The sequence below is a fragment of the Gorilla gorilla genome, chromosome 2, assembly GCF_029281585.2.
Source record: "Gorilla gorilla gorilla isolate KB3781 chromosome 2, NHGRI_mGorGor1-v2.1_pri, whole genome shotgun sequence".
Classification (NCBI taxonomy): Eukaryota; Metazoa; Chordata; class Mammalia; order Primates; family Hominidae; genus Gorilla; species Gorilla gorilla.
The window spans coordinates 211,312,712-211,326,179 of record NC_086017.1 but is presented as its reverse complement, the minus strand read 5'-3'; the positions used below and the strand labels follow the sequence as shown (position 1 = coordinate 211,326,179).

The 13,468-nt window shown below is 48.7% G+C and overlaps 1 protein-coding gene across 6 annotated transcripts in view; it reads right to left on the bottom strand.

Moving 5' to 3' along the window:
- Window positions 1-1,526: 1,526 nt before the first annotated feature.
- Window positions 1,527-13,468, bottom strand: part of RUBCN (rubicon autophagy regulator) — a 74,807-nt gene continuing 62,865 nt past the window's right edge. For all 6 annotated transcript variants that reach the window (XM_063704547.1, XM_063704548.1, XM_019023384.4 and 3 more), the window contains 9 exons: window positions 11,340-11,400; window positions 10,491-10,623; window positions 9,656-9,801; window positions 9,023-9,087; window positions 8,317-8,555; window positions 7,452-7,513; window positions 6,856-7,009; window positions 5,284-5,377; window positions 1,527-5,058 (listed from right to left, as the gene is read on the bottom strand). In XM_063704547.1, the coding sequence (XP_063560617.1) occupies window positions 4,880-5,058; window positions 5,284-5,377; window positions 6,856-7,009; window positions 7,452-7,513; window positions 8,317-8,555; window positions 9,023-9,087; window positions 9,656-9,801; window positions 10,491-10,623; window positions 11,340-11,400 (1,133 nt within the window). In that variant the 3' untranslated portion in view covers window positions 1,527-4,879. The remainder of the gene's footprint in view (window positions 5,059-5,283; window positions 5,378-6,855; window positions 7,010-7,451; window positions 7,514-8,316; window positions 8,556-9,022; window positions 9,088-9,655; window positions 9,802-10,490; window positions 10,624-11,339; window positions 11,401-13,468) is intronic.

Genomic DNA, 13,468 nt, shown 5'->3' with positions numbered 1-13,468 from the left:
AAAGATGCGCATTTATGCTGGTTTTAGACACACTGGTTGGAGATGACAAGGGAAATACGGTATTTATGCTGGTTTTAGACACACTGGTTGGAGATGACAAGGGAAATACGGTATTTATGCTGGTTTTAGATACCCTGCTTGGAGATGACACAGGAAATACGGTATTGATGTTGGTTTTAGACACACTGGTTGGAGATGACACGGGAAACACAGTACTGATGCTGGTTTTAGACACACTGGTTGGAGATGACACGGGAAATATGGTATTTATGCTGGTTTTAGACACGCTGGTTGGAGATGACACGGGAAATACGGTATTTATGCTGGTTTTAGACACACTGGTTGGAGATGACATGGGAAACACAGTACTGATGCTGGTTTTAGACACACTGGTTGGAGATGACATGGGAAATATGGTATTTATGCTGGTTTTAGACACACTGGTTGGAGATGACACGGGAAATACGGTATTTATGCTGGTTTTAGACACACTGGTTGGAGATGACAAGGGAAATACGGTATTGATGCTGGTTTTAGACACGCTGGTTGGAGATGACACGGGAAATACGGTATTTATGCTGGTTTTAGACACACTGGTTGGAGATGACACGGGAAATACGGTATTTATGCTGGTTTTAGACACACTGCTTGCAGATGACAAGGGAAATACGGTATTTATGCTGGTTTTAGACACACTGGTTGGAGATGACACGGGAAATATGGTATTTATGCTGGTTTTAGACACACTGGTTGGAGATGACACGGGAAATACGGTATTTATGCTGGTTTTAGATACCCTGCTTGGAGATGACACGGGAAACACGGTATTTATGCTGGTTTTAGACACACTGGTTGGAGATGACACGGGAAATATGGTATTTATGCTGGTTTTAGACACACTGGTTGGAGATGACATGGGAAATACGGTATTTATGCTGGTTTTAGACACACTGGTTGGAGATGACATGGGAAATACGGTATTTATGCTGGTTTTAGACACACTGGTTGGAGATGACACGGGAAACACGGTATTGATGCTGGTTTTAGACACACTGGTTGGAGATGACACGGAAAACACGGTATTGATGCTGGTTTTAGACACACTGGTTGGAGATGACAAGGGGACATTTAAGGGGAAATGTTGAGAGAGTTGCAGCGTAGAGCTGGAGCTCCAGTGGGCCAGGAGCAGAAGAGAAAGATGCTAGCTGCTCACAGAAGTGGGAACTGAAGCATCTAAGGCAAGTCAGATGTTGCGGAGAGGAAGACACCTCATTTTAAGTGACAGTTACACCAAGGGTATGGGCATGGGCTCATGTCCCACGCACCAGAAACCCAGAGAAGTGAAGTGGTTCGCTCGAGGTCTCATGGCAAGTTAGTGACACAGCCACTCCACCTCACTTTCCTTGATGTGTGTGGTCCAGTTTGCTTTACATTATAACACAGAAACCTTCTCAATGTTCAGATATACCTGCTTTACAGTGGACACATGCCATTTCTTGACAGTCAAGGCAGGCTGACAAAAGACAGAATTTTATTTCCTTAGTTTATTAAAGATGACAATGAACTGCCAGGCTGCACAAGCACCACGGCAGGTGGAAACGCAGTTCAGAGCATGGGCTGCACACACGGGACATCTCTACTAAGACTCGCATTCCTTTTATGTTAATTCAACGAAAGCTCTAAATCCTTGGCAGAGAACGTCAAAAACAGCCTCATTTAAGTGGAAAATATTTGTCTTCCACTCTTCTGCTATGTCTTGAATCTTGTCTCCACCTGGTAAGCAAACTATGTTTTTTTTCTTTCCCTTTACTTACAGAAAGAACACTATCACCTGCCTTCATTTAGAAGGAATTCTCTTCAGTGCATTCAAAGCTTCTCCCCGCAACAGCAGGGGATTTTCAGATAGTGGTAAGTTGCAAAGTGCTTCCAAAACATCCCATCCTCTACCCACTTCCCCCCTCTTGAATAAATAACTGGGTATTTGGATGGTGATGACGGCATCGTGTCAGAGTCACTAAAACAGACGCACGATCTAAAGGGATGGGGTGCGGTTGAGGGAGCTGGGGAAAAATAAGTGACAAGTGAGGAGCCTATGAGACTGTTGGGTTCGGCTTCAGAAGCTGTCAGCATTGTCATCCTTTGATCCTATGCTGATGTGAAACGGGCAGGACAAGACAGCACATCTGTCCTCCAGTGCAATGACCTGGAGAAAGAGCTGGATGTGTGACAAGTGAGGAGCCTATGAGACTGTTGAGTTCGGCTTCAGAAGCTGTCAGCATTGTCATCCTTTGATCCTATGCTGATGTGAAACGGGCAGGACAAGACAGCACATCTGTCCTCCAGCGCAGTGACCTGGAGAAAGAGCTGGATGTGTCACCTTTTTGTTTTTTGAGACGGAGTCTCACTCTGTCACCCAGGCTGGAGTGCGGTGGCGCAATCTCGGCTCACTGCAACCTCTGCCTCCCAGGTTCAAGCGATTCTCCTGCCTCAGCCTCCCAAGTAGCTGGGATTACAGGCGTGTGCCACCACGCCCAGCTAATTTTTGTATTTTTGGAAGAGACAGGGTTTCACCACATTGGCCAGGCTGGTCTCAAACTCCTGACCTCATGATCCGCCCGCATCGGCCTCCCAAAGTGCTGGGATTACAGGCGTGAGCCACCGTGCCTGGCCTGGATGTGTAATTTAAACCAAAACTGGAAGTAGAGCTCATTTTTGTAAACCCCTGGGTCTGAATCTGGGACCTAACCCCTACTTAAACTTGAGTTCTGTGGGGTCATTCTTAAAGCTCCCTGAAGGACCTGGGCACTTCTAGTCACAGCCCTTCAGAACTTCTGGGACTTGGCTTTTTGAGTCTCACTATGAACAGAAGGGAAAACAGCCTCAGGGTCTTCTAGCCCTACATGGCTTTCAGATCCCAACTTTGAGGCAGAGGAATCAAGGGCAGGGGCCAGTTCCCACATGTTCCCTCTCACGCTGGTGGAGCCTCAGCCCTGGCCATCACCTTAATGCCTCTCCCACTTCCCTGGGAGACTCCTTCTTACCGCCAGCTCAAGCTCTCATCAGCTTCCACCAACCACAGGCAACTTTCCGTTCAGCTTCCGGGGCAGCACCCACGCCCATTTCTTTCCTACCAGCAAGCAACTATGAGAAGACATGCCCATGGGCAGAATTCAATCCCAGAACAAAAATGATGCAGGCTTTAGTTCACAGAGCTGCCAGCTCTTGGAGAAGCCACTCTGACCAGTGTTTTCACAGAGGTTAGAAGCTGCATCAACTTAAGGAACATCACAAACACACACATGGCCCCACCCAAGGACTTCACCATCAACCCACACATTAACGGGGGGAGGCAGCACACCAAAATCAGCATTATCAAAAGGACTTCACCATCAACCCACACATTAACGGCGGGGAGGGGGGCAGCACACTAAAATCAGCATTATCAAAAGGACTTCACCATCAACACACATTAACGGGGGGGAGGAGGGAGGCAGCACACCAAAATCAGCATTATCAAAAGGACTTCGCTGTCAACACACACATTAACGGGGGGAGGCAGCACACCAAAATCAGCATTATCAAAAGGACTTCACCATCAACCCACACATTAACGGGGGGGAGGGGGGCAGCACACTAAAATCAGCATTATCGAATGAACAGATAAACATTACCAGGCTACACAGAGTTAAGTGCGTAATTGGCATAAAGGCTCTTGTTACCCCAAGAACACAGGGACATTCACACTCACATCCACAAACCGTCAAGTTCTGTAACAGCACTAATAGCAGGAAGCTTTTCTCCAACTTTGACCAAAGAAGCTAAGGCAAGAGAGACTCGGCCACCAGGGAAGGACCCAGCTCTGCTGCAGGAAGGGGAGAGAACGGAGTCGGGTTGTACTTTTACTCAGAACCACAATGACCATCTAACAGAGGACAGAGTCATCAGGGACACGCTAAGAAGATGGTGGGTGAGGTTCCTGTCCTCACCTTAGGATGGCATCAGGGACCTGCCTGAGCTTCAAAGATCACACCTGCACCAAAAAGCCAGGTTAACTAAGAGACCTTAACACCAAGAGGGGGCCGACCGCTCCTCTGAGTAAGTGCTCCTTCAGCGACAGAGCTGTCGCCTCACGTATGCTTGCGGTGTAAGGCTACAGGTGAGCCTGGCCTAAGCATCAGTTCTGTTCTTTGCTTCAAGATCACCAGGGTAGATGAAGAAAGTCAGCTTGTGGCATCATCTATGCTTCAAATATTTCAAACAGGAAATCCCAGCAACACAGGGACATTCACAGCTGCCTCTGAAGTCTCTGAGGAGTCTAGGATAGTCATGATTGTTCTGTGGCCCCCAAAATACCCAAATAAGTGGACAAAATGCCCATGACGTAGTCCTATTCTCTGCTGCTTCTCCTCGGGGCACAGTCTGACCCCAGTCCAGGACAGGGAGAGGGAAAACGCCATCCCCGTTTCAGCAGCAGGAGGAGAGGTGGTTGAGAAAGGCCTGGCTCAGAAGCTCCAGAACTGAAACAAAGGAAAATTGGAAATGATACCTGACATGCAGGTGAAACCTAGAGGAGAAGGCCACAGATGCTGGAAGAACTTGGTCTTGCTGTCTCTTCCACTGACAGAGGCACTAGAAGCTTCACTGAAGGACCCGCATGTCAGTTCCGATGAAAACACCTGGGGCTTACAAATTATCTGTCACCACAGACTCTGGGCCCATCAACCTGCTGGCGGCTGACTGCACACAGACGTCAGACAAGTCAGTAAAAAAAAAAAAAAAAAAAAAAAAAGAAGCCCCAGGTGGGGCGAGTCCTTCAAAGAGTGGCTCAGTTCTGCAACAGGTGTGACCCGGCCCAGAGGGAGGGCTGCACGTGCTTTCTTCAGGTGGCCTCCAGGACGGTGGCTTCCAGGGCCAGCGCTTCCGCGGGCTCCTCCTCGTAGTCCGACAGGTAAGACTCCAGGCTCTGCCTGGCCAGTGCTTCCCGCCGGGCCTGCAGCCGCTCGCAGCGCGGACAGCTTCCAGACTTGAAGCAGGCTTTATGGTAACACGCTTTACACTCTACTCAGGTTGGGAAGGTGGGGGAGAGAAGAAAACAATTTGTATTATCTCCAGCTAGAGGTCAGTTGCTGCCACAGCCCCTTCTCGCCACCAAGGCATGGTGTCCCCTGGGGAGGCCCTGCAAGGTGCTGAGTGGCACCGAACTCTTGCTAACAGGGGTGGCTCCAGGGAATCAAGGAGCCCTGTGTTCAGGCTCACTTGCCCGATGCCTGCACCTGCCCTCACCTTCACAGGTCCGGCACTTATGGAGCTCAAAGGGAAAGATGATGTCATCCTCATTCTGACAGAACTCACAGATGAAGCCTTTGGCTTGGCAGAGCTGGGGAGGAAAAACACAGATGGCAAAATGAGGAGCGGCACATCAGGAACTGGCACGGGAGAGTGAACACCGAGGAGGGGAGTGGTCTACAGGGTTCTGCTGCCCACAGGGAGGAGGCCTGGGCTGGACTCAGAAGCATGAAAGCTAAACTAGGGCCAGGGCCAGGCAGCGTTAGACAAAGCTTTAGGCAGGGGATCAGACAGGCACCAGCCGGAGAAGCTCCGACCCCCAGCGCGGCTCTCCATGAAGAGAGGAGGAGGAAATGGCCACAAAGGGCTTCCTAAGCCGTGGCTCTCCATGAAGAGAGGAGAAGGAGGAAATGGCCACAAAGGGCTTCCTAAGCTGTGGCTCTCCATGAAGAGAGGAGGGGGAAATGGCCACAAAGGGCTTCCTAAGCCGACAGTCCCATCTGGGTCATGATTTTATTTCAGAATAAGAACCACAAGCAATTAAGATAAAATGTGGAGACAAGGCTGTTCCTCAAATACAGCTCCAAGCCTGGAGTCAGGTTGTAGTGAAGGATTTCCAGTTCCTCCCAGACACACAGGGTTTCCTACCTGTGCCCAGCTCGAATTCTGGGACGGTCACAAGAACATAAACTGGGCATAGGCTAAGACAGGAAGTTCTAAAAGTGTAATTTCTGCATTTTCAACATGTTGAGTAGATCACGACAATAACGACGTGCGTTTGAGGAATACATAAAGTATACAAAACGCTGTCATACAAATTACCCCATCAACCCCCAAAAATACTGAGAAGAAAGTAAATTATTCTCTTCATCTTAGAGCCAAGAAAATTGAGGCCTCAGAGGTGACAAAGTATTTATTTTGGTCATAATGACTGAGAACAACAAATGACGGCCAAGGGTAGACTCCCTCTCCAGATTCCAGTCCAGAGCTCTCCTCTCACATCATGACAACTGCCTTTTTTTTTTTCCACTCTTGTCGCTCAGGCTGGAGTGCAGTGGCACGATCTCGGCTCACTGCAACCTCCGCCTCCTGGGTTCAAGCAATTCTCCTGCCTCAGCCTCCCGAGTAGCTGGGACTACAGGCACCCGCCATCATGCCCGGCTAATTTCTGTATTTTAGTAGAGATGGGGTTTCATCATGTTCGTCAGGCTGGTCTTGAACTCCTGACCTCAGGTGACCCGCCCACCTCGGCCTCCCAAAGTGCTGGGATGAGAGGCCTGAGCCACCGTGCCCGGCCAACACTTCTTGAGTGAAAGTCTACTCGGTCTTGCCCAGAGCTACCCAGGACCACAGCCAGCACCAGCTCCTCCCCTCACTCGAGGTTCTTTAGATGGGGATGATTTGGCTGCTCTCCAGGCTAAGGAGCAGCAGCCCTTTCCAGTTCCTCTCCCAGTGCTGACTGGCCATTTCAACTTCCTCAAGCTAAGTGGCAAGAACCCCAGGTCCACCCCCCTCCCTGTATCCCTAAAAGCAAGGGCTCAGCTGCATGCTACAGTGAGACTTTCTCACCATGCATCTCTCCACATGGGTAGCCCCTGCCCTGGTGAGCTCAGCAAGCCGGGGCCCCAGCTCCCCCTTCCTGGTCGCAGTCAGGTCATTCAGTGAGTACAGGTGGAGGTCCTCTGTCAGGTGGCCTGGGACTGTGTCAAAGGAATCCAGAAGCCTACAGGGAGTGACAGGAAGCAGGGGAGGGAATGAACAGTGCATGTGCCACATCGTAGTAGAAGGATCCCTATCCAGAAACTGCAGAAAGTAATGAGGGTGGGCACCCATCAGCCAGCCCAGGGTTCCAGGCCGCTGCAGCCGTTCCACGCTACTAGGTGTCTGGATGGCACGAGTGACTTATTTATAGGCTCCTGCAGAGTGGTCCGTGTGAGACCCAGCCTGCGAAGAGAGGTGGCCTGTCCTGGATGGAATGACCACAGATCCCCTTCCAGAGAGAAGGACACAGATACAGTTACTGCTGTGGCCTCCTGTTTACCACTTTACATTTCTGCAAAATCTCTCTACTCTCCTTCGTTACATAACAAGAGCCAAGCGCTGGGATGTGTCCCTTTCGGAGACAGCAACATGGCCAGAGGGCTCTAGCTCCACAAAGGACTTACTCCTTGGCCAGTCGGCAAGTCTTGAACATGTTCTTCATGTGACACAGCTGGACCCGCAGCAGCTGAAAAGAAAGAGGTGGGGGCAGGTGTGGGAGGGAGATGTGAGGCGAGGAATCCAGTGTGGGAAGCCCAGGGCCTTTAAACCCTGGGGGTCTAGAAGCCTTGCATGCTGCACCCAGAGCAGACTGTCCTACGCTCTAACTCAACACCCGGCTTCAGAATGTCCTACGCTCTAACTCGACAACTGGCTTCAGACTGTCCTATGCTCTGACAACTGGCTTCAGAATGTCCTACGCTCTAACTGACAACTGGCTTCAGAGTGTCCTGTGCTCTAACTTGCTCTAACTTGCTCTGACAACAGGCTTCAGAGTGCCCTCTAGTCAGGGAAGGCCCCTCCACCAGCTCTGTCTGCCCGAGTCACATAAGCAGTCTGCGCAGAGGAGTGCTCCGAAATTCCAATTTCTTACTCGATACCCGATTCCTCATTCATTCACTAATGTTTTTAGTGAAGGAAGAAATTCTGCTTTTGCCCTCAAGTGCTATCTACAGCTTCCTAGCTGCCATTGCCACGTTTGAGGCTCCAACTAGACAGATAACCTGGGAAATGGGAAGAGATTAAGAAAGTACATAGTGAGGGCATGAATGGAGAGACGGTTATAGCTTTGACACTGCGATAACAAGAAGTGTGGTAATTGTGGGAAGCCCTATATAACCAGGCGAGGGGACAAGGGGAGGAGATGAGGGGAGGGGATGGGGGGAGGGGACAAGAGGAGGGGATGGGGGGAGGGGACAGGGGAGGGACGAGGGGAGGGGATGAGGGGAGGAGAAGGGCAAGACTCTAAGGTGGCCTTTTCCAAGGTCTTACCCGGACTTGATTGAGCAGCTTGACCTTCCTATAGAGGGCACTGTTTATGTCCTGCACGTTGAAGAGAGGATCATTCCAGATCTTAATGAGCAGGTCCTTGGAGAAGTTGCTGACGTAGTACTTGCTGAAGTCCCACTTGCGCAGAACCCGGCTGGGGATGGCCATCTGGGCATTCTCGTGGCAGCACTGGCAGAAGTACTTGCCCAGGTACTCACAGTACCGCAGTCGCTTGATATAATCTGGAAAAACCGGAAAGCCAGAAAGCCAGATGTAACTTTCCCATCTACAAGCTGGGAAGGCGGCTCTGCTGTTCCCTTGAAAGGGCAGAGAGGGACAGCCAATGGCCTCCAGCAACCTCTGTCTGAGTTCCCCAAAGCTTGCAGAAATCCACACAGTGGATCCTGGGGTGATAATGTCCTACCTTGGAGGCCCTGAGGAAATAAAACCAGCTGCAGATAGTAAGATCCAGCCTTACCAGCTAGCTGGAACTACCCAACTTTCCACAGGATACAATCCTGGCCATGTGCTCCCAGAAATCATTGCCCTCCGATTGCCAGCACTCTTGCCTACTACGAACCCTTCTTTCTCCTTCCCTACTTCTGCCACGCCACCTCCTGCTACCGCCTTTGACACGCCACCTCTCCCTACGTGTCGGGGAGGGTACAGAGCCTCTGGAGGCAGCATGGTGGGAAGGGAAGGCACTCACCAGGGTCAGTCCGGATGCCACATCCTGCACAGCGGTAATTCTGCTTGGCCACGGCAATTTTCCTCCTGAGGAAGGGTAAGGACAGGGCATTGGCATAGAGCAGCTGCGTGAGACCTTGGAGGTGTGAAGGAGTGAGCACACATACATACAGCTCCAGTTAAGTATGGGAAGAGAGGGGAATTCACCTATGTTTTAGTTGGGCAAAAATGAACCTATTGGGAGAGCTAACTCCATATAGGATTTAGGTCTAGGCAGTGACTCTGCCCAGTAATGAACCACACATTCTGTACAAATATAAGGAATGAGACGTGGTAAAGGAGAGAAAATGACAGGAGATAAATGCATCCATCCATCTTAGAAAGAGAGGAAAAACCAGCAAGCCCACACAACTACTGGGAGGAAAGCTACAGGTTGGGAATGCCAGCAAAACAAAACCCGCCTCGTTTCCAATTAGCTCCAGGAATTAAGAGTAAGAAACGAAGGACCAAATGGACGACGCCCCCCTCTGCCTTTAAATGAGAGAACCGTGTGGGAAGGACAGCTGGAGGCAGGGACAAGTGGGTGAGACGAAAACCCTGACAATCCAAAGAGGACGGATCTGTGCTCCAAAGGGCACAGACACTGGCCACTCACGTTGGGGCTGGATGAACATTAAAAATTATCTGAGGCCGGGGGGGGGCCCACTCCAAGTTGCCACGAACACGAATCCGCAGCTTGTAGATGTCAGCGTGCTGCCCGTCATCCGGTGAGATGGGCAGTGAGTCAGGAATGGGCAGGAGCTGCAGGAGAAAAGCACAGTTGGGGTAAGCTCGTGTCAGCGTGCTGCCCGTCATCTGGTGAGATGGGCAGTGAGTCAGGGATGGGCAGGAGAAAAACACAGTTGGGGTAAGTTCACACGGACGGGCTTGGGAAACACAAATGCAGGACCCTTTTGGCCATGACAGAGCATAATGAGTGAAAGACATTTCACGAACACCACAGGATAAGGGCTTCAGGGAACCTCAGAAACAACCAGGAGGCGCCAAGGTACTACAAGTGAGGGCCGTGGGTTCCAAGAAGCAAACAGAAACAGCCTACCAGGGCAGTGGCCCCACGGCTCATGCTGTCCCTGCACCCATCCCAGGACCCTTGCTGTGCCAGTGTGTTTCATGCCTTAAAGACAACTGCAGAGCAAAGAATCCAAGCGATTCACTTTTGCGTAGTGTCTCCGAGGTGGTCACAAACCAAACATGACTGAGTCTGGCGAGCAGTCATGTGAATAAGGACCGCGAACGCGCCGTCATCTCTGCTCTGACAAGGTGAGCAAGCATTCACTCGTTCATTTATCACTTGACACATTGTAATGAATGGCTTCCACGAGTAAGGGGGGAACACCCAGGCTCATTCCAGACTAGGGACATGACGAAGGAAAACAAGGTCACAGAGGCTCACGATGGTCCCTGGGTAGGAAGAAGAGCTAAGGACCTACCTTCTGAGGGGCATCATGCTCCGGGACAAGCCACTCCAGCTCCGAGGCGGCTGGAAGCTGCATCCCCTCAAACTGCTTCAGGAGCCCCATGGCCACCGCCTCAGCAGACGTGGAGTGCAGGAAGCAATGGGAGCTGGAAAGGGGAGAATCAAGGACGGCTGAACACAGGGAAAGGATGGGCAGATGGGAAGCTTCCCTTCATGATCTCATCCCCCACGCAGCAACTTCTGGGCTGGGAGAACACCCGCAGCACCCCAGCCTGCATCACCCTCACACATGGGACAGTGAAAGTCCACTAGTCTCACGATCCTAAGACTTCGGTTCAAGCCCCACTTCCTGCCACTGCACGGCACTGCTAATGAAGGACTCTGTCACTTCCTTTCTCTGAACTTCGGCTCCTCTAACAGCAAAATGGAGATTATAATGCCTGCTTACAAAACAAAGTGAGTAAAATTGCTTTGTGGACTACAAAGCGATTTTTCCTCCCAAATGAGCTACTGTTTCCCCTGGTTGGGTCTATGATGTGGAATCTGTTCAGTTTGATTTCATAACCAAAAACCATCATCACTGCTCTCTTTTGAGACCTTCTGAGGCCTCTGGTTATGATGAGAGTCAGCAGAGAAGGAATAACTCACTTCCAGCTTTGCCTCCACGAGAGCCCATCCCACTGGGACCAAACAGCTTCTGCTTTCTTCCTGTGGGCTCGGCACCATCAGCAAGCCCCTCCCTTTAACCTCGCCTCCTCTTACATCTGGATGGCTTTGCCCAGCCATACACCAAGAACTGGGTTTGTTTCTCTACATATCCTAAGGTTTTCTTTTCTTTTTTTTCGTAAAAAAACGTACTCACAAGGACTGGGAGGAAACGAAGGATTTGCTGCTTGAGGCTGTGTTCCTTCTGATGTCAGCATCTACATGGAAACCAGAGATAAGGGGAGCGCAATGGAAAGGAGGTGGGTAAGGGAACCTGGAATCTATTACAAGGTGCTCCCAGCTAAGCTCTCAGGGTAACAGCCAGGTGCCACACTCTATGCAGGAGAAAGGAGCAGGTGAAGCTCTAAACACAGGTTATAATTTGCCTCTATCCAAATCAAAACCAGGCTGAATTAGTAACATTATGCATAGCACTGAAAAGGTCAAAGTGTTACAAACTCAGGCAGAAAGACAAACTCAGCTTTGGTGAAAAACAGTGAATGAGAAGACGAGCATCCTAAGGCACACAGGGACACAACCCCTCATATGCACAAACACAAAACAAAGGACTCAGACCTCTCCCTCATTCTCCACATCTTAACCTTTCTCAAATGGTAAGCTCCCTTAGGCAGTAACTCTGTCTGGCTTATATATATATACATATATATATACACACACATACATATATATATACACACACATATATACACACATATATACATATATACACATATATATACATATATATACACACACATACATATATATACACACACATACATATATATATACACACACATATATACACACATATATACATATATACACATATATACATATATATACACACACATACATATATATACACACACATACATATATATATACACACACATACATATATATACACACACATATATACATATATACACACATATATATACATATATACACACACACATATATACATATATACACACATATATACATATATACACATATATATACATATATATACACACACATATGTGTATATATATATACACACACGTATATATACACATATATAAAAAACATTTAGTGCCTAACACATAACTGGGATCATAGAGGTTCTCATGAAATATATGTGAAATTGGAACTTTGCTTCTAATATTTCACCACTGTTGCCATTACTCCGAATGTTAGAAGTGTTTGCAATTTTGCCTCTAACATGTCATCACTGTTGCCATTTTACCCCTGAATGTTAGAAGTCTTCTATATCCTTAGAAAAGCTTCATGGAGGAAAACGAACTTCTCTATAGCTTTGCAGCTCTCTGGAGATGCCTGGTTACCAACACGTTTTGACAAAGATGGTCAACATGATCTCTGAGGCTAGTTATACAGGAAACTGTGGCAGACTTTCCGTAGCCTATTTCTGACAAAGGATTTAGAAGAGGATTTCTAATAATGATATGCTGAACCTCCAGAGACCTCAGAGACCTCATCTACCCAATACTTTTGATGGAGGGGGATGTGAAATACAGCAGTTATGTTCAAGCCAGGCAGACACAGCCTATCCAGGTCATGAAAACAAGACTGTTCTGATAAATACTCTCTCTCACGTCCTTCGCTGCCCAGCGAAAAGACCTTTCTTTCCTAATTAAGCCGACACAATGACCAATCTACCATGAGCACTCAGAAGGACACCAATCTTGTATGGCGTCTCTGTGCACTGGGCTGTGAGCAGCTCTACTGTTCCTCACGTTTCCTCTGTATGCAGATTTTTGTCTGGACAACTAGATTATAAAATCACCCTAATAAGAAATAAGATTGTGTCTTATTCTTCCCTTGGCTCTAAAATACTTAACACAGGGCTCATATACAAACATATACTCAAATAACATTGTTGACAAACTAATGTCTTCAAAGCTACATATATGAGTAAGATAACAGAAGTAAAATCTGTTGGTTTCCATATGTTCTCTAAGCACAGGACACGACATCGACACATTTTTGCTCGTAATTAGCATAGCCTATTTCACAACAAAGATGTACAAGAATACCATGTTTTCTGGCGGAATCTGTGCCACAAAACCCAGATCCCAGTGCACTGCTCGCTGTCTTATTTCTAGCTAGTTAGTGCTGGTAGAGAAAAGGAAAACAGTAGAGGCGACAGTAGGCCAGACCTTCACAGACTGTTCGGTTTGCAACATTTATTTGGGTAACACTTACACTGCCTTGGGCTGTACCTAAGTCTTGCCTTGCGCTAGGAGCCCTCAGAGTGCTTTGTACATAAAGGTTTTCAGA